This window comes from Lonchura striata, chromosome Z, assembly GCF_046129695.1.
Source record: "Lonchura striata isolate bLonStr1 chromosome Z, bLonStr1.mat, whole genome shotgun sequence".
NCBI lineage: Eukaryota > Metazoa > Chordata > Aves > Passeriformes > Estrildidae > Lonchura > Lonchura striata.
The window spans coordinates 67466987-67489425 of NC_134642.1; the positions used below are offsets into that span (position 1 = coordinate 67466987).

Consider the following 22439-nt stretch of genomic DNA (forward strand, 5'->3'; position numbering starts at 1 on the left):
ACATTGGACCAGCATTTGGTTGCAAAATGTTGTTTTAAGCTATACTTTTATGCAAATGCATCTATAGAAACAGAGTGACTTGACTAAGTACTTTCCTCGTAGCTGTAATCCCTTTATTGTACTTTTTGACCTTACACTAACATTCTCAAAAGCCTTATAAAAATTATTTTACGTCACTAAGTGTTCTTTCTGTGATGAAATGGAAAATTTTAACCTCTCTAGCCTGTGCTTAATGTATGATAAGTATAAATAACAGAATAATTACTCAATGCCACTCTTTGCATGATATTATTCCTTGGAGCACATCTGAAAAAAAAGGTTGCTTCTGAAGGCTTAGGTGGGGGGGGGAAAGTAATGCTTTGGATGCTTTTGTGGCTATTGTATTGGAATACAATTTGCCCTTTTCAAAAGAAACTACAAAAAGAAAATCTTTGGTGATGGGTTGTTTTAGAATTCTTGTGTCTTATGCCAATCTTTAGAGAGACCAGCATCAGGATACAAGACATACAGCAGTGAAAATAAAGTTTTTGGTAAATACTATTTTGGGTACTTGTTAAAGTAAATACTGCATTGTTAGACTGGAGCTATTCATGTGGTTTTCATCCTTGGACATTGGAAGGATTACTCTTCTATTATGTAATTTGGATTGTGCAATGTTTTAGTTGATAGTGGCTGTAAATAGCAAAAAGGATGTTAAAAAAAGCTAGAACTAGAACTAGACAAGTTCTCTGTATATGTGCAGGTGCATATCTTGTCCATCCTATGCCTGTGCCTAGCTTTCAGTTATTAGTCACGAAGAAAAGGAAAGGGAAGGGCAAAAGGAGGAAGGAAGGGGAGAAAGGAAAGGAGAAAAGAAAAGGAGTAAAACTGAGAAAACATCTACAGTGGAAAAGAAGAAAGCTTAGCTGATCTTCATTTTAGGCTTAACTCTCTATTGCCTAGGAAATGTTTAACAAGTCTACCAGAAAAGAAAGCTTAGAAGTGAACCTCAGAGGTTTCATTGGAAAAAAATGCTTCAAGTAAAGAAACAAGAGCTGTCTGGCATCTTTCATTGTAAAGCATGTGCTTTAAGTATTTTTTTATTTTTTTTTCTCCAAGCATTAGTTCTTGGGCTTGAAAGTACATTTCTAATTTTTGTTTTTGTTTTGTTTTGTTGCTCTTCTAAGGTGCCCAATCCTGATAATTTTCAGCCTATAAATACTGCTAATCCCTCCTGTGACTACTCTGATAGCCATCTGCCAATACTGATATTGTTTAAACTCTTCAGCTTCTGTTTTCAAGCAAGCAAAATATATTACAACATGGAGTATTCTAATTTTGATGTTTGTCTACTTGTAGATTGCCAGTTCCTTGCCTACTTGTAGTTTTCCAGTAATTGTTCCTTTCCATTAGCAAAAACTCCACAAACCAAACAAACCAAAACATATCAGAAATATTTTTCCCATGTGTTCAGAGCAGAGGAAATGTGTAAGACCTCTGGTGGCTTTCAGAGCTCTAGTGTGAACATTTTTCACTCAATTTTTGTTCTTGAAATTTGCCAAAACCAGACTGTTCTGGTTTTGACTGGTGCAGATGTAATTGTCATCACAGTAGCTAGTACACAGCACTGTGTGTTTTGTATTCAGGATGAAAATATGTTAACACCCTGATGATTTGGCTGTTACTGCATAGTCCTCACCCTAAGTCCAGGACTTTGCAGTATTTCATTCAATGTCAGTGAGGAGCTGCACAAAAAGCTGTGAGAAAGCATGGCCAGGACCGGTAACACAAACTGGCCAAAGGGATATTCCACACTACAGAATATCCAGTATATAAACAGGGAGAGTCACCTGGTAGGGAACAGATACTTCAGGAATGGGCTGGGCATGAGTCAGTGGTGATGTGCACTTGTATAGTGCATCCCTTGTTTCCTCCAGGTTCAGTTACTATCTCTCATTATTATTGTTAGTATTTCTATTATTACCTTTATTATTATCATCATTATTGTCACTATAATCATATTCAGTATTACTATACTGTTTGATTTTCATTATTAAATAGATCTTAAACTTAACCCACAAGCTTTACATTTCATTTCCAGTTCTCTCCACTGGCAAATGGGGGGAGTGAGCAACTGGCCCCTACCTGCTAACTAGGTTTAAACTACAACACAGGCTTATGTGAAGTATTTGTAAGACTGATTAGAGCAAAAGATTTACCTTATGTGTGTTAAAGAGTAGACAATTTTTTGTAGATCCAAGTATGACTTTTACTTCTTCAGAACAGTGTAAAATTACAAATCCTGTCATTGTTAATGTGGTCTGTAGTAATTTCCAGATTCTATTTTGCTAGTGAGTGTACTAGGTATGCAGTGTGTTTTATGTTACTTTCTTTGTATTGCCTCCTTCTTTGTAATTTAAATAGTGTAAAAGATATCAAGTAGATGTATAAACCAAACCTGTAAACTTGTGAAATAACAAAATAAATTTTGCCTGATAAAGTCTGTTGTCCAAAAACATTTTGATCATGAGCTGAATGCTTTATCATGTCTCCTATTTTTTTTTTTTTCTTTCTGGCTTTAGAGAAATATTAATATATATCTAGTAATCTCAAATTCTTCACTATATTACAAGACATATTGAAAAAGACTGTCAAGAGTTCTCAGGTTTTCAAAATTATTTGGTGAAATGTTTTAAGGAATAATTACTTTAAAGTACCCTTCAAATATTTTCCAACATCTGCTTTGGTGAAACATGTAGTTTTTATTTGTGTAGTAAAGCTCATTAAAAAAAACTCCAAATAAATACCAGATCACCTTCTATCCTCCAAGATAGCCATAAAGTATATCAAATTGGGCCACACTCTTTAACTCAGTTTCACTCAGTTTGCAAAAGTGTGGTCTTTTTCCAGGGTGTTGCAGGAACTGTTGATAATATGTATAGAAAACTGTATGAAGTTGACTGATGACTACAAGTCTAAACCCATGTACCTTCAGCAATATGATTTTTTTTATAATGTAAAAATCTCTAGAATCTTGCCTACTGTAGAAACATAAATTTCTCTAATGTAACTCGAATTTCCTCAATAACTAATGACTACCATCTCAAATGATACCCATGACAAGCTTAGCATACCCTTTCCTTATGGTTTTCTCCACATCACTTCATAGATGCATAAGCTTTTCTCTTAAAAATAACAAACCAAAAACAACTCAAAAAGCCAAACAAACAGAAAAAAACCCAAAAAACAAAAAAATCCCTCATAAGAAGAAAGGGGAAAAAAAAACAAAAAAAAACAAACAAACAAACAAAAAACACCAAAAAATATTCCCCGCACAACAAAAATGTCTACATGTTTCATTCCCTGTCAGGGGAGTGGAAAAATAAAAGAGAGAATTATAATAGTTATGAGGAAGAAATTATTTCCTGTAAGGATGTTAAGGGACTGAAACACATTGTAGAACACAGTGCCCAGAAAAGCTCTGGATGCTCCATCCCTGGAAATATTCAAGACCAGGTTGGATACAAATTGGAGCAACCAGATCTAATGGAAGGTGTCCCTGCCCATGGCAGCGCAGTTGGAACAAGATGAACTTTAAGATCCCTTCCAATGCAAGCCCTTCTAGGATTCTGTGAATCTATTGTTATATTGTTGGTTAATGTATTTATGGAAAAGGATAACTGTTACAACATAAAAGGAAGAAGAGTGGAACTGCATAATCTGATCAGGTTGATTCATCAGGTCAAATAGGCTTTGACACTGCAAGAACCAATCTGTTTAATCTCCTTGAAGGTTTTATCCACCACTGACTTGGTCTCAAACAGTTGTTAAACCCATTGTCTTCCTGAGTGCCATTTTCAAGTAAATTAATATTATTCTCGTTTTCCTGTAAAATGCTTTGCTGTAAAACTCATTGTCTCAGAACATCAGATGTTTGATAGATAAGAACACTTGTAATTTTTTGTCAAATTTAGCCTTTTACAGTTTCAAGTTACAGTCAAAAGCTATTGTCCTTGGAATTCAAGGTAATACAATAATGGAATGAAACTGTTTTTACCACATTGAGCAATTTTTAAATTTTTGTTAAATTTACAATTTTAAATATTTGTTGCTCAGGAGGGAACAAAGAATGTCAGTCCTCCTATTTTTTAACAATTGTTATTTCCTTAGCAATGTCACTTGTTACTTATTTTTGTTTTCCTTTTTTAATACTAATTATGTAATTGTGCTAACAGTAGTTCCAGTATACATGTTGTCAATTGTTTCTTGTGTTTCTTTTAAAAGTATTAGAGGAAAAAAAAGAGAAAAAATTACTTTCTGTATTATGTGTAGCTGAAATACCTCTCCAGATTTTAGGAAGTGTGATGTTTTAAGAGATCAGAGAAGACTTTGTCATTATCAACATATTCAGTGTTCAGTGAGGAGCTGCACAAAAATATCAAAGTGTCAGATTACATGCTTTATCTCTTGAGAAGAATATGCTTTAATAGATTTGAGGCAGGAAGAAAGGAAAGGGAAGAAAGGAAAATCAAGGTAAAACAGTGATTCTGGCTGGCCAATAAGTGAGGTAATTTTTATCAATTTATAGATTTCAATATATATTATTTTCTAAAGCTACATCTTTTCCAAAGGGAAAGATGTCTCTTAATTTTCCCTAATCATTCTGTGTTTGTTGTATTTGAAAGTAGCAATTTAAATTAAATTACCATAATTAATATCTGCAGTAGTCATCAATGAGAAAACTATTTTATATACTAGAGCGATTTCTCAACATTCTAGGCCTGAAAAAAACAACATATAAATTGCCTTATTGATTTGTATTGAAGGAAAAATAGCTAATTAGTTTCAATATTAAGTTTTTTACAGTTATAGAATGATTAACAAGTCATTACATATTAGTATGGAATTATACCTTGGAGGAGAAATATACTACAGACAATTCTTTCTAAATTTATTTTTAGCCTCTTTCATGGAATAGATAGAGACATACACAGAGCTTTTGAAAATATGCTTTATGTTCTGTTCTTTTATGTTAGAAACATTTGAGATGGAAAAAAGTACTGTTTAAAGTGACACCATGCATGAAATAGGAGACTGGGAGGATACAAGGTGAAGTCTTGAAGATGATGAAATTAAATGAGTTTAGATAGGAATAGAGCAAGAGAAACAACCAATGGGAATATCTTACTGTCGAAGTATTATGAGATTATAAGAGATGCTTCTGGCCAAATTCAGGTGTAAATGAGACCATATGCTGAAGTCAGTAGGACAGATTAAATTTAACAGTAAATATGAGGTAGAGAGATAGAAAAGAATAGGAAGGTGAAAGGGATGGGGATAGGGAGGATAGAAACAGAGTGAGAGATGAAGCAGAAGTTGAAAAGATATCATATTCACCACATGGATTCCTGCAGCATCCCACTGGTACTTCTACATCCTGGTCTTCAGTGATGGGGGTGTCCTTGTTGCTCACCTGAAGATACTGCTTTTATACAGTCCGAGTTAGGGTATGACAACTTTGACTTACATGTACATCCTTTCTCACAGTTTTCACTGTGTGTTTTTTTTGTCCAGAGAAGTCTTATGCCCCCACAGTCTGTACATGGAAATTTTGTCGGGTATACTAATTGCAGATCTTCACCTTCGTTAGACCTGGAGTTAATGTCTTCCTGTTTTGCCATCTGTGCTTATCTTCAATTCCATTGTCACAGCTTATCTTATGGGTACAGTGCCCTGAGCTAGGTGACTGCATTCTTTGAGCCCTCACACCACCCCATGCCTCAAAGATTGTCTTCCAGGGACTCAGTTTGCGGGTTTTCCACAGGGGTGGTGCATGCATAGAAAGGCAAAGGAGAAAAGACAGAAGCAACAGAAGTAATAATGCCAGTAAGCATAAAATGTACAACAGCTATTCCAATCATCAAATGTAAAAATCCAATTGCAATCATCAACCTAATTCTCAGTAGACACAGCTCCCAGTTTCTGAGACCCAACTATTAGAATATGGATTTTAGCCAGGTATTTGGGCTAATTTCCTGAAGGGGAATTACGGGTTAGAGTGAAAATTTCTGATGTTTGATTAGCCATTTCTGTGGCTCAGGCTTTTTCAGTTCCTTATACTGTGAATGGTAATAGTGCATTCAGTTTCAGTAAGATGCAAGATGCAAGGAACAAGATACCCCTTGTTCCTTTAATAGTAACATATCTAACACCAGTGACTTTGTAAAGCCATTTTTGACAGTTGTTGGAATTGAACATTAAGATCTCTAACTCATATCTGGTCCATTACTGAAGGCATGTCACATAACATTTTCAGAACCCACTGGTTCTGTGTAAAAACTATCTTAAGCTTAAAACCTATATTTTGTCCCACTGTATCTGGGGCACATATATTACTGATCCATTCTTAGCTTTCTTCAGGAGAATTAAGTTCCTGTCATGTCCTTCCTGCTGATGAGTTGTGAAAGACACAGTTTGGGCAAATGGATGGAACTACTATCCTGCACCTAAGACCAGCATGTAGAATTAGGCTCAGTAACTTTTCATTAGAATATCCCCAGACTAATCCAAGTGATGTACTATAAAGTGGCTTGTCTTGCAAATTCAGGTGTCTATCAAGTACATTTGGAGCTTGAAATTAGCTATAGAATTACATAGCAAGTGTTGATTTTTAAGTTCCATATAGGGGTATCCCAAACAAATGCACATGTCAAGTATTATGACATGTATTTTCTCAGTCAGCCAAGACTCAAGGGGATGACCAGGTCTTGCAGCACAATTGATGATTACCTTTGGACACTGAAGGAAATGGCAATGGGTTTGTTGAGGATGTGTCTTCCTGTTCTCTAAAAGCTTCAAAATAGGGTTTTTTCTCAACCATATCAAATATTGTTGGAGAAGTTTTATAGATAATGACAGAATTACAGAATATTCTGCTTTGGAAGGGACCCATATTCCTGTCCCACTGGGTAATTCTACACACCATGAGAAATTAAGTTTTAGCACAAAATGTTCTCACACAAAATACAAAAAAGTTCTCATATAAAAAAAGATTCTTATATAAAAAAAATTTCAGACAAGCACATCTTCAAATTGAGCCTATGCTTAGTTCTCCAGAGTATAGATTAAAGCTCTGTTATGATTTAATTTTGACACAAAACAAAAGCTATGGCTACTGTTGATGGGGTCATAAGTGACATTAATTTTCTTCCAAATTTAATTGTATTTTTAACTCTCTTTTATTATTACTATTACTATTACTATTGCTATTGCTATTGCTATTGCTATTGCTATAGCTATTGCTATTGCTATTGCTATTATTAAATTTTATTTTCAGTGGACAAAGTGTTTGCATTACATTCCTTTGCAATTACTGCTACAGGAAATTGCACCCATGAATTAGAAGCATGTGTGGTCCACAGGGTACTGTGGTTACTGTATTGATTGGAATAGGTCAAAGAAGTGAGGTGAGGTTAAATTATCCTCTTAGGACACATGCTAGAAAACCTAACAGTAGATCTGACATATTAATGTGACAATACAAGTATTTTCAAAGACAGTTAGAGGTCTTGACAGGTGGTAAAAGACTTTTCTAAATTTTATCCATGACACATTTTTAGTCTGTTGCTGTCCATCATTCTGATTTAGGAAAGGGGATTCAGTTATTTCCCATGTGATATTTTATTTTATTTTCTTAAGATCATTTAGGTTACTTATTAATATTTCTGATGTTTCTGAAAAATTTTGCCAGGTCATGATAATTAAAAGCCTTCTGCGGCAGAACTCAGAAGGTTAATACATGTTTGCATGATTTCAGTATACATAAATTCTTGAACCAACTCGCATGCTAAATTTGGTTGAATTTTCTAATTCTCAACTGGTTGAAATAAAATAATACATCCATAAGATAAAAGTCAAAGCTTTTCCCACACCATTTTTTTTTTTTAGTAAAAAGAAAAACTCAACAAAAATCTAACTAACAATACATAAAGTGTTTTTTCTTATGTAATCATACTAATATTTGGTCTCCCAACAAGTTCCTGACAATTAAAACAGAAACAAATCACAAAATTTGATAAACTGAAAATACAAGCAATTATGGGGGCCAGTTAAACATTCTATCAGTTTCTGTTATCACTTTCCTATAAAAAGGTACTTATCTCAAGTTCCTGTTGATAGCTTTTCTTATAGGCACAGTATTTTGAGACATACAATTGCATTCTTTAAGTTCCTCATACAAAGTTAACAGAGAAATTTATAGCGATCAAAACAAAATCAGTGGTCAAAACAAAGTAGTTTGCACAGAACCAAAGTTGAGCCCTGTGGTCAGATAACAAGAGTGAAGAAGGACAGCCTGGGACAGATGCTAAATTGCTAGCTTTCCAATGCTAGAAGAGATCTAAGCTGGGATCAAATATTCTCAAAAGGGTAAGGGAAAAAAAAAATAATTTTGATAAAAGGAAGTGTTACTAGGAAGTCACAATATCTCTGTAATACAATGAGAGACTCTGAAAAAGCTAAAAGTGCTGGTTTTCTGTTGGCTTTTTTTTCTTGTTTATTTGGTTGGTTGCTTGTTTTGTTGTTTTTTTTTTTTTAATCACTCTTGCAGAAGGCAGTATTTTAGTGGATAGATTTTTTTTTGGTTGGTTGGTTGTTTGGTTGGTTGTTTAGTTGATTTTTTGCTATCACTCAAATTCAAAACAAACAAAACAAAATACTTACAGAAATCTAGGGCCTTAAAAAGTAAAGAAAAAAGGAACTTTCTGGAAAGCTATACTGCAGGAAATAATGTTTGTCTTCAGACATAAAGGTTTATAATTATGCTGTTTTTTCAAGTTTCTACATCAGTCTTTCTAGGTCTTTTAAAGTAGAGTAGTTGTGTTCTGAAACATCAACTTAGCTGATATTTTGGGGTATTTTTTTAATGTTTCTATCCAGTGCCAGGAATTGGCAATACACAGTAGTTCCATGTAACAAATATGTCATGGTAATGGAATAATAGCTGTGTCCCCAGTATTAAGTATAATAAATAATTGCAGTTGGTCCCAATAATATTATCCCATATGATTTCCATAATAAAATATATCCATCAACATTCATCATCACATGACTATATATGAATAAGTCTTATAGGATGACATGATTGTCATTGACTAGCACACCATTGCTTCAAGAAAAAAAAATAAGTTTTGAAGATTAATATGGCTTTATGTATTTCTTTACATAACTTTCTAATATATTTTTTAGAGCAAGTACCTAAGGTTATTAGTAAAAGTGATGCATCTTTGTAGGTTTTCATTTTTATACAGCTTTTTTAACTGAATATAAAGTAGTGCTCACAATAAAGTTTCAAGAAATTCTGGTAGTTTTTTTTGGGGTGTATCTGGTCTTTGAATATAAAAATTCATCAAGTTGAAAAAAATACAGATTTGAGAACATAAATATGATTTTATAGATGATTATTCTTGTGCTAAGATTCTTGCCTTCAGTATAATCATTAAAAGCAGCATAGGTCATGGCAGTATGGTTTCGTTTCTTAGCGCTAATTTTGCCAACTCAAGAATGCATTTGGGGAACAAAAATAACTTTCATACCTAAGAAATAGTCAAAATGGAAGGATAAAATGGATGGGATTTTGTGTCCCATACCAACCATGTTGTGAGCAAGGCAACCTTCCCTCTGCTCAGCATTCATGAAGTCACACCTGGAGTACTGGGTTCAGTTCTGGTCTTCTCAGTACAAAAGGGACATGGACAGACTGTTCAAAGTTCAGTGAAGGGCCACCAAGATGAGTAAAGGACTGAAGTATCTCTTCTATGAGGGAAAGAACAAACACTGAATTGCAATGCAGAGTTCCTATTCTCCTTGATGCTTACTTGCTCAGTTATGTTATTAGATGATATCAAAGCTTGGTGTCTGACCGAGCCTCTACCTTCTGCAGAGAGCTGTGAAAGGTATCTAGATTGTGGTGGAAATTATTTTTGGAATTCACTGAGTATGCATGACTGTTGTTCTGAAAGATACAATGCAGGATGCAATCTTAACTTCCTGTCACTATATGAAAGTACACCTAAGCAGATCCAGAAGGTTTATCCAACCAGGTATGTCAGTGAAACATGTACCTAGGCCTCTCTGCGACATATATCAGCATCAATGCTAAGCTTACTTAAACAAGCTGATCTGAGAAACAGAAGAGCTGTAAGTTACACCCTCTAAATAGGGATAGCAGTGATCACATAATCTCTAGACATGCTGACTCCTGTCCTGTCCCTTGGGCTGCTCTGTTGTGCGTCATCTGTAGAGTGGGTCAGTGGCTGCAAAGCACATGCTGGTCTCCAGGGAGAGCACAGAAAACCCTGATCTCTCATACCCCTGAGAGCTCTCTTTAACTATCATGTCTATTTTCCTCAAGTCATGATCATATATGCATAATTCGACTCTTTCAGGGATAATTCATGTTCTTGAAACATCTTTAAAAATAATTATAACTTAAATAAATGAAAAGGGCAAGGAGAGACCAAACAGTTGTGGAGAAAAAAAGGGGAGGGAGTGAGAATTTGGTTTTCTGTGAGCAAATGATTTGATAAGAAATAGTTATGTTGTCTTTAGGACTCATTCATTTATTTTAAAAAGCACAGTTTTCAGAATTTAATTTGTGCTTTCAGGAACTAAGTATAGAAAATTGCATAATGTCCTTTTAGAAATTGGTGACTAAGAATGATCACTGGAAATGAATATAGCAGCATGTAATTTGTTAAAATATAATATTTTTAATTGCAAGTTTAAATTCTTCCAAAATTGGTTATGCTAAATATAACATGCATACTAGGAGAGCAAAAGTTATACTTCTTAAAATATAATGATGAGATAAGAACCAACAGAACACAAAGGAACCTATCAAGGTTACTCTCGGAACAGAGTTAAAGAATTTGTGGTTTGTAAAGCACATCCTTTTTCAACAATTTTTGTTTCTGTATTCTATTTATGGCCTTTCAAGGTGTTGCTTATGCTTATCAACAGCATTTTTTTTCTATTTTTTTTCCATCAGGTGTTTCATTCCAAATGCCTATGCTGCTCTCTTCACCGCTGCTCTGGTGCCATTAATGTGCCTGGTGGTGGTTTTTGTGGTGTTCATCCACGCCTACCAGGTGACTCCTCAGTGGAAGGCATATGACGATATTTTCAGAGGAAGAACAAATGCAGCAGGTATGATTTGTCAGAGAAGTATGATATGCAAATAAGCTGTACTTTCAAATGGTACAGACTGTTCTCACCAGTTCAGAGAATTCCACCTGAAACCATGGTTCAGTAGATACCTACACACTTAGATTACGCCTGCCCCTTTGAAGTCTGTGAAAGTACTTTGATGATCAAAGTTATGCAGATGCTTAATGGTCTGAGCGGGTAAAAAATACTTAAAACCTAGAACAAGAAATTAGTATCACTGGCTTTATGACTAAGTTTAGTCTAGCTAAAGAGAAGAACAGAAATAAAACAAAGTACTGCCCTGCTTGGAATACTGTGTCTTCATGCTAGATTTTGGCTGGAAGTATTGAGCATCCTATCCCAGGCAGGGCTGGGGCTTATCAAGTGCAATGATTGCCCACTTGCAGAGCATGATCACCTATGGATACAGGCTGTGCCTCCTGCTCAACCCCAGGTGATGGGCTCAGCTTTGGTCACTGTGTTTTGCAGTGTATTTTTGGTTGTGAAGCTACGTACAGGGTGCACTGTGCACTGGACTATTAGGAGTTAATGCCTCTGTTTTGAAATTTCATATGCTACTTGCAACTGAAATGTGCTTGAAAGGAAAAATCTGTCTTGAAAAACAGGAAGTTTCAATCGGCCTCCTCTATCAGAACAATTTGAACTACAGTGTTCCCAAAATAAAATTGCAGCAGTTTAGACCAATACTGTAATAATAATAGGACACTCTGTGGGAATCTTGAATATTTCTGTTGTCTTCATGGTATTTTATGAAAAGAAGATTCGTTTTATAAGCTAATGCAAATATTTTTTTAAATATTTGGGGTACAGAGATATATTCCTTTCTTGAGAAAATTATAATAAACATTAAGTATTTATAATCTGGACATTTCTGCAAATATTTATGTCCTTTTTAATGACACAATGTTAGCTTGGCTAAGATCTGTATGAATCTGGATAAGTTCTGATGATATTCAAGACCTTAGTTGCACTTTGTCATTTCACTCTGATATAAATGCACAGGGGTGGCTCCTCTTGGTCTTCAGTTAATTTATTTATAATTAGCTTTGTTTGCGTATCTCTAAGGATATTCCTAATAATATGTTGAGGGTTAAGGCTTGTCTCAGAGCTGTTAAACTAAAGGAAAAAGCAGATGGAATATTGAACTAATACCATAGTTATCATGCAAAATGGCAGAAAGTACTAATAGAAATTATAACTGCATGACATTAAGACATGAAATAGTAGGATTGAAACAAATCTTTGATTTAGCATAGGATTCAGGATTTCTTTCTTTCATAGAATATAGAAAATAGGGTGGAGAATGCCAAAATCTCAGAAGAAAAGAAAAAAAATCAGAAAGAGAAAGGTTCAGTAAGATCCATTATTTTTTTTTAAGTCAATTGTAACTTTTACTACTGGTGCACCTGCAAGGCAAACTGCTGTTTTGATAACAAAGAACTTTGGTAAGCACAAATGGAATACTGACAGCAGACTGGAGAGGGGCTATATTAGCGAGAAAAACAAGCTGTCTCCTGCAATTTATGGTGGCTATAATTGTATAAGGGAAATCCATGTAGCTGTGTTTATGATTTAAGCTTCTAGAGATAAAATATGGTGATTTCTGTAGTTTGTTACATTGCTTATAACTACATAACACAGTACTAACTGTTGACTAAAGGTCTCTGCCTTTTTTGACTGAATATTTCTCTTCTGAAATTAAAGGTGTTGGTATTATATTACACAGTTTTTAATATCTTCTGGGTATATTGTGCTTGTAAGGCAGTTTGAAGTGGTAAGGCCTAGTATCACTTATAAATCTTGAATCTTGACATCGGCTCAGCTGACTCTATCTTATTACCAAATTCCTGGGAACTGCTCCTGCTCCTATTATTGTAGCCACATAAATTGCTGCACTGGGAAGCAACATTTTTCACATCAGTAAATTTTTCTGCAATCAGTCTCATGATGATATTTTACTTCTGAAATATAGAAGAGGTCTTGGATTATACCTGCATCAACTTTTGGTTTACAAGACACTATGTGTTAGGAAAATCTTTTGGCAATGTTTTCTCCTTAAGTTGCACAGACATACATTATTTTTTCTGTTTTCTTATGGCAATGAATAGGCTATAAGAAATGAATATGCCATTTGTCTGTTTCATCCAAAACCAGAGATGGAGCCAACAAGCAACAGTTTATGTCAGAGGCCTTAGAGAATTCAGGACAGATAACACCAGTTGCTCTTCCCTTTTCTATTAATATATTCCCTCCATTATATACAGCCACCACGTTATTCTTCTACGGCTATTAGAATAAATTCTGTAAATTCTGTAAAACATCTTGCTGAACTTAGATAGTAGCATGGTGGTTTACTATTTTTTTTCTGTCCTAGGAGCAGAGTTTGTTACTATCCACTAAAGGAGACTCCTGTGTACTTTTCTTTCCTGAGAGCAGAATAACAATGCTTTATGTTTATGTATATTTATGGTTTCACCATACATGCCTAAAAGAAAACATTTGGGGCTGAAAAGGTGATCTATTTCTAGACAGATAAATATTTTCTTGGAAAACTATAGGGTATAATTGGAGGGTCTATTACTTTTATTTATACAATGTCCATTTTTTATTGTACCTCCTTTTCTGTTATGCATATATTCTTCCTAGTATCTATCTTCCTCTATATTTTTTCTGAATGTCCATAAGTAAATTCTCACCTCTCATACCCTTTGCTGGTAGTTTCAAGAAAATACCATGGCCCAAAGACAGCTAGCCCAAGAAAAACTCTTTTAGTAACTGGTGTCAATTCCTTTGGCAGTGGTCTGTGATCTTCCTAGAAGGTATTTATACTTCTTACTTGTGACTAGGTTATCAATGTAAAAGAATATGATTAAAGCAAGGTTTTAGTGTAGAATAAACACAAGTAAATAAGGTTTGCCAAATTTTAATGTAAGCAATATGCACACTTCTCATTACTCTGTCTGCAGCAGCAAATATGTGAGTTTGCCCTCTGATGCTTTTTTTTACTGTTCCAGAATTTCCGTTACTGGTCATGTTGGTTTGCATGGTGTTGGATGTTTACTTAGCTCAGGGAATTTTCCTCGACAGTAAAGGTCTCAAGAAAGGGCAGGGGAGAGTCAAGAATTAGTTATCTCTTAGAGCAGTCAGCTTTTCCTTCTCAAAAATGAATGCTGCAAAGAAAAGTGTGAAAGGTTGAAAGAACTGTGAAAGATGATTTTCAAGGAATGCTAGCTCTATCTCTGTAATCATTCAGAGATAGGCATTGAGTTTGCTTAAAAAGAGTCCTCACTTTGTACTTGTTCTGTTTGCCAGCCTTTCAGCAAACATGTTCTGTTGGCTGACTGTCCTTCTATATATAGAAACCACCTTCTCGAAAGTTAGCCTTGACAGGAGCCAAGTCAGAGCATTCATTGGATAAACAGCCTTTGGGCTAACTAATATTTAAGTTTGCATCACATGACACAGTTGGCCCTCCTGGCTGCCAGGGCACTGGTGATTCATATTCAGCTTCCATTTGACCAGGACCCCAGGTCTCTTTTCATGGCACTACTTTCCAGCATCTCATTCCCCAGTCTGTCTGTCCATCCATCCAGGGTTGCCCCACCCCAGGTGCAGATTCTGGCACTTTCCCTTATTGAACTTCATATGGTTGGTGTTTGCTCATTCCTGTGCCCACTCCTGTGATTTGCTCAGGTCTCTCTGCAGGGCCTCCCTGCCTCCAAGAGTCAACAGATCCTCCTACAATTGTATCACCTGTGACCTTGCTTAGTGTCTCTTCCAGTCCTGTGTCTAAGTTATTTATGAAGCAGTTGAAGAGCACAGGGCTGAGGATGGCAACCTGTGAAAATCCACTAGTGACAGGTCCTAAAATGCATGTACAGAAAATGAATAGTAACAGGACAGCAATCCAATATAAATGGTTTTATTTTCTGTTTGCTATCCTTTCCTAATTTCACAAAAAGATTTAAATATGTAACAGAATAACTTGATTTTGTCGTCCCCCCCCCCCCCCCAATAGTTGTAAATTAATAAGCTTCATTTATTGAATGAATCTTGAGCTGACATAATTTTCACTGGCAGGCCCTCCTCATAAATATGCAGTACAACTTACCTGAATCAGGTAACATAATTGCAAAAGTGTCAGAATTAATGTAAAGATTAAAACCTCATGTTGTGAAAATAGAACTTCATGAAGAATGCCTTGGTTATTTAGTTCTAAAATTTTAACGATCTACTTTCATTTTCCTTTATATAAATGTCTTTAATTATTATTATGAAATTGTAGAATGGTTTGGGTTGGAAAGGACCTTAAAGATCATCTAGTTCCAGTCTCCAAATATATTTATTGTGTTAGCAGCATACAATTCCTAGTCACAACAGAACATGCTGAATAGTCTGCCTACACCTACTAAGAGTTATGGACAGCATTCACAATATTCAGCACACACACTGGATATAATATTTTAGTCTTCATAATGTTCCAGGAGGTCTTTTTTGTAATTAGGAGAAAAACAAATCTTTGCCTTCAAGATTTTTTACAAATTCTATTAGGACAAAATGAACAACCATAATTAGAAGTTGAAATAAAGAACTAAGATCTGAATAAGGTAATAAATGCATCCTCTTCACTCATGTAATTTAGATTGCTTGCACTGTGCTTCACATGTTCAAAGTAGCTTTTTTTCTTTGAAGAAATCTGCAGAAGCAAGCTCATGTCCATGAATTGTGACTGCACAGTTGCAATTTTAGCACTAATTTAATATTTTGCAACTGTGCATTTAAATAATTTTATATGGAAATAAGTAGGCTCATATTTTTATTTATTCAGTTGATCTGCTACTTTTCTGGGATTTGCCATGTTCCCTGCATAACAGTAATAGCATAAGCTATGATAAAATGCCCTTTTCTTCCCCTTTTATTATAACACAAGGTGTCTTAAAGTTGCATGTGAAAATTTGCCAAAACCTTGAGATTTAATGCAAAGGTTAGAGAGGCTAGTCTTTTATGACTTTGAATCAGTGATGTGTTTGTTATACTTAATGGGACATGTGCTTTTCTTTTAGAAAGTATACTTTAATTTCAAAATTTTCCTTGCCACAAGGATCAGCAGATCAAAAAATATAAATTAACAAAATATTTTGACACATTTTTTATTTCTATTTCTGCAAATTATGAATGAACATTTTTTTCCAGTTCAATTTCATGGACATGGATCTACCAGCTTTCTTGTCTTCAGTATCTGATACTGTTAAATTCTGCACATTTAACATTCCCAGTCAGGATTCAGTGGTTTTGTTAAGATTCATTGATTGCATTTTCTCGGTGGTGTATTTCCTTCTTTGAACTTTATGAGAGAAATCTGTTTTGTTTGTTTTGTTTTGTTTTGTTTATTTTGGCCACAAAATCCTGTTACCAAACCCCCTCTTTTTTTTTTTTTTTTTTTTTTTTTTTTTTTTTTTTTACTGCTGCTGTCAAAAACAATTGAAAACCAGGCCAGCAGGATGTGGAACATTGTTTTTAAAGCTTATTTAAAAAACTGGTTTTGTGGCATTTTTATATTTACATTGCTAAGTTTAACTGATAACTTCTTAAGCAATAGCCTGTAAATATTTTACTAATTTAGGCCTCCCACAAATTGTTGACATTCTGTGAAGCAACACATTCTCCCCAGTCATCTGGAGAAAAAAAAGTCTATAAAGATCTTTCAGGTTTTGCAGTAAGCCTTCATGTTTAGCTAAAACCTGTTAAAAGCTATTAAAGTTGCATTATCAGTTGCAGTTCAACAGCCTAAGGAGAGGACACACAGTAAATATTTATAGGTAAACTCAGAAGATAGTTAAAGCTATATTATTCAATTGTTTCTTTTTCTGAATTTCTTATTTATTAAAAAGAATAAATACAATGGGAAAAAAACCCAAAACCATAATATGGACCAACACAATGGTGAGAATACAGACATTTCAATACATTACTAAGGCACAGTTCATGCTTTAATTTTCAGTTTTCTTAATTTATATGTGATTTAATGTTTTTCATTGCTCAGACTTGTTGTTCGGTCTAATATCAGAGAGAGAGGAAGGGAGGAAGGAAGGAAGGGAGGAAGGAAGGAAGGAAGGGAGGAAGGAAGGAAGGAGGGAGGGAGGAGGGAGGGAGGAAGGAAGGAAGGAAGGAAGGAAGGAAGGAAGGAAGGAAGGAAGGAAGGAAGGAAGGAAGGAAGGAAGGAAGGAAGGAAGGAAGGAAGGAAGGAAGGAAGGATGGAAGGATTTCTGTTTTGGTGCCTTGTTTAAGTGGGTTGTTGGTTAATTCAATTAGCAGATTTTCTAAGTGTTTGCGCGTTGCTTTTTCCAACTTTAAAGAAAAAAGCCCCTTTTAACAGGAAGTAATTTTTCAATAATTTTTCACTATGCACCATGAGCAGTTGTTGCCTGAAATGGTACAGGACATTTTCCATTGCTTCTTTCAGCCTGGTAAAATAGGCTGTAGTAGGCAGCATCAAACTATTAATTCATAATCAACAGGTACTACACAGGCATGAGAGGTGAAGCATGGGAATTGTCAGTTGATTATGGCATTGAAGTTACAATGCCGTATTTGAATCCACCTCAATCTTCAACTTGCTGTTAGGTGAGCTATCAGAAGTATGATAGTGCATTGTAGTATAAGGCTCCCCCTCATCTTCTTTTCCATCTTCACAGTTGCTTCCACTTCCTTCTTCTTCAATGCTGCTCTCCCTCCCAGTCTTGGGCTACAAAGTACTCTTAGTGCTCTCAGATGCAGAGGCTGACATCCCCTTCTCATGGTTTCTAAAAGAGGCATATCATGCTTACAAATGGAGTTGAGGAACAGGATACACTTAGTACTGAAAAATAATTCTTATTTTTTTAGGGGACTTCATCCTGTGTTCTAAAATTTAGTATCTGTCACCACTTTTCCTATCCTTTCAAATGTGACAAGTGTTGCAGTTCTTATTTCTGAAGAAGTGTGCACAGGCTCACTGGAGCCATAGTCCTGTGGGGTTGAAATTCTTTGTGGACACCAGTAAGCAGCCTGCTTAGGTTGCAGTAAGTTCGGGTGTAGACATAGGAGATCATGAAATTATTTTTCTTAGTAGGTCATTACAAACCATGGAATCATAGAATGGCTAGGGTTGGAAGGATCTGTTAAAGGTCATCTAGCCCAACCTTCCTACAATAAGCAGGGACATCTTCAGATACCTTATAATGCAACAGAGAGTGAAACTACGCCAGTCTATCTTCTTTGTGAGGTTTATTTCAGAAATATAGAATTGTAAGGGTTTAGTTTGTTGCAAACTTAGAAACACTGTAGGTGAAATCATAACTGTTTGGAAATGTTTGCTGTTTTGTTTCTTGTCCTTGTTTCTATTATAAGGAAACCAAATAACAAACACAAGGCTCACAACTTTTTCAGCTGGGCAATCTGGCATTTAATTACCTGAATCTTATTACTGTTGTTGTTACTGTAGAGTTCCTTGCACTGACAAGTCTTCTGAACTATCAAAGTTCAATATGATTTTGTGAAAGAAAAGTCCCCTGAAGATTTCTAAATGTGTCTGGTTAGGGAAGCTCCTGAGTTGAAAATGGGAGAATTGATGGGAGAATTATCATATCTATACAACTTTTTGGCCCTACTTGAAGGCAAGGCTTTTATATACTCAGTACAGTTCCTCTTAGGTTCTTGGTGAAGTGACTAAATTTTTCCATCATCTGCATATTTTTCCTGGTTCATGAATTTTGTAATCTAATCCAAACTCATAATTAAAACATTGCAGCCTATCTTCCAAATTCTCACAGTCACAGTTTGTGTGAATCACTTACAAAATCTTCTGTTCACTCTCAGGACTCTCCTATTTAGTAAACTACAATTTTTAATAACTTAGTATAATGTACTGCAGCCCTCATAACAGAAAATTTATTTTACAGATTAACAAGGAAATTATTTTTTTCTCAATAAGGAAGAAGTCTCAAAAAAGGGACACTTCCATTTGCTTGGTAAATTGAATGTATACAATTTCACCTAGTTAAATATCAAGCTGGACTATGGTAAGTTTTCAAGCTCTAACAAGCTGCAGCTAGAGGTGCATAAACTGCATTTATCTGTATTGAATTTGTCAATGCTGTCAGTGTTAAACTTATAGTAAGGAAATGAGGACATATTTCAAGGAAAAACCTGAACAGTAAGGATAATGATATATGCATGCATATATACATTTATATGTATTTAAGGAGAGTGTGGACTACCTGTTGCTTAAATAAAATCTACTAAGGTTTATCCAAGTAGCCTAGACACAACTACTTACACTTGGACTTAGACTAAAGTCATATCAGTGAAGCTTCATCTGCTCAGAATAACCCTTTGGGGATTCTTTGGAAGTGGGTTGTTGTTTTTATTTTTATATTAAGAAAACCACAAATAATTAGACTATTTTGGTTCATATCAAGACTATTTATTGGTATTCTCTTCCTTTGTGCAATTCTGATTTTACAAACTTAAAAGAATTCGTTACTTTTTTTCTGATATGTTTGTTCTAATTACTGAGCTCTTGTTGGATCAAAATCCTAAAAATGGGTATACAGAACTCCAATATCCAAGGCTTTAAATTATGCCAAAGTTTCAATTCTGTAGTAGCTCTTTGCAATACTGATAACGAGACTGTTACCAATGAAGAAAAAAAACAGATCATTAACTGTACCAGTGTTCAGTATGTGGCAAAAAAGCCAGTATCTTTACACTTTTTCTTGTTAAAATGTTATGTCTGTATGAGTGGGGTGTAGCCTATATTCAGAATGCCCTTAGTATTTGTACAATATTTTAAAAAATTACTAAAGGGCTCCCAAACTGCTGTTTCTGGAGCAATGCCTGTAAAAACACATCCCCACTCTTCACTGATGCTGCATAATTAGTGTGGAGAGGGGCAATGTCTGGCCAAGCACTTCTGCCCCTGAGGTGTGCAGACCTGGCAAACATGGACTTTGAATTCTGCTGCAAACATGGTAACGCAGGGGCTGGCTCTTGTCAGTTTCAGGAGAAACATGGGGTGAAAATTTACTTTTGTTTTCCTTATTGTAAACTTTGTCCAGGCAGACATCTTCCTGCCAGCATTCCCTAAATCTTTTATGCAATAAATAGAACTTAAAATGGAGAATGTGTGCATCCTTAACAACCAATTCTGCACATACTTCTGAAGGTGAATGAAATTAGCTGGTTCAGGGTCTATCTTGTGGGTCTCCTGGGCTTGAGAGGAGGTTGTCACCCTAAGTTTTATGGGGTCAGATGTCTTATGTTTGACTTGAAGAGGAAGATAACAACAAATCAAAGAATAAGCTATTATAATTTCCTATAGCCCTCTAAGTGGCCAGAGTTGGGACCATTTACATATCCATATGTCTTGGGTTGACACTGGCTACATGCCAGGCAGCCATGAAAAACCATTCACTCATTGTTCTCTGCTATAGCTGAGCAGAGAAGGGGAAAGAAAAAAAAAACAAAACTCTTGGGGTGAGATTAGGATTAGGAGAAAACACTTTAAGGGCAAAATGGGCTTAAAACTTAAAAGATATAAAGAAAAAATATTAAAAGAATTAAAAGAGGAGAATGCAAACTAAAATGGACCTTTAGAATATTCTTTCCTCACCCCACCCCATCTCTTCTTTCCTTCCCACTGACAGTACAGGGAGACAAAACATGGGGTCAGTTTTTTAGTCCATTTGTTACTTTTAAGAAATGTTTCTTCAGTTTGCTTAGGGTGAGGAGTCTTTTCTGTTATGTTGTGGGGTCCTTCTCATCAGAAACAGTTCTCTGTAACTTCTCTAATGTGGTTCTAATTTTCATGAGTATCAGTCCCGCCCAACCTGCTGTAAGTGAATACCTCCCACGGGCAAAGCAGTCTTCCCACAACTGTTTGCATGGGTCATTAGTTCATGGGATGTAGTCTTTTAAGGATGAACTGTCTAGTTTGAAAGCAAGGATCCTCTATCTCTGGAAGCAAGGGTCTTCTCTCTCTCTTCAAGTTTCCTACTAGAATACAGTTTTCCAGCATCCACATACTCTAGCATGAACACTTTCTCATGGGCTGCGAGTGGCCCTCTGCATCCCTGCATGCACTTCATGAATCACAGGGAAACAATTTGTTGTATTATAGTACTCACCATGGCCTGTAGAAGAATCTCAGCTCTGATGCCTGGGGCACCTCCTGCTTCTCCATCCTTTCACTGACCTTGGTGTCCCCATGTTGTTCTCATGCGTCTTCACCTTTTTATCTTTTCTCTGACTTAGGAGAGAATTGGTTGTTACCAAGTTCTATCAATTGAAATGCTCTTATAAGGGTTGATCCCATCCAGGCTCCGCACTGGGGAATTGCTTGTCATGCCCCTTGCTGTTGGCCACATGGTCCCTGCCGGCACAGCGCAGGTGGCACCAGCCAGCTCCAATCAGTGCCTCTCTTCATGTGGGGTGCTGAAAGGAGAAGCTGCTGCTGCCACCTCTGCCCTTCTGCCCTTAGCATGGCTAGTTAAAAGCAGCCAAGCAAGCACAGCTTGCTGTGCTGAGACAACCCTGGCTGCATGGTCCCAGCCACACTGGGGAGGCCCCCAGTGGCTGCCTTGCAACCCCTGGGAGAAGAAGAATAAAGAGGAAGTGCACGTGATTTTTTTCCTTCTTAAGTATGTAATCATAGAGGCATTACCAACTACTTTAATTGGCCTAGCAGCATGTTTATTTTCAGAGCCAGCCCATGATTTACTTTGCCAGGCATGGAGGAAGCTTCTAACAGCTTCCCATAGGAAAAATTACTTCCGTGGTTGGTTTCTTCCCTCCTCACCAAAAAATCAAGCCATGCAAAATCAACACACCATAATACTTTTCTTCTTTTCCTTTTCCTCTCAATTCTTAGAAATCCATTTTTCTCTCAAAATTTCTAGAGCTTGCCAAGAGTTCTTCTACTATTTTCTAAAGTTCAGCACATTTTTTGACTTCATGTGTGCTCTTCCCACCACTTAGTTTGTTGAGCTGGGCTGTGCTCATTCTGCCCCTCATACCTCCCAGACCCCTGACAGTGTCCTTCCTCTGGTCTTCTGATCCCAGGGTGGGGTCATAAAAGCCCTGGGACCCCCACCCAACTAGAGCAGGACAAGGGCTGGCTATCACTGGGGAACAAGCTCCGAGGTTAGCCACACACAGAAAAACCATGTTCTGTGTCAGTAATTCTTTAAAAAGTG

At 36.0% G+C, this 22439-nt stretch overlaps 1 protein-coding gene across 1 annotated transcript in view; it reads left to right on the top strand.

Moving 5' to 3' along the window:
• The window catches only part of ADGRV1 (adhesion G protein-coupled receptor V1), a 436592-nt gene that overhangs the window by 379745 nt on the left and 34408 nt on the right, over positions 1-22439 (top strand). Inside the window, exon 162 of the mRNA XM_077790425.1 lies at positions 11027-11184. Within this exon, the coding sequence (XP_077646551.1) occupies positions 11027-11184 (158 nt within the window). The remainder of the gene's footprint in view (positions 1-11026; positions 11185-22439) is intronic.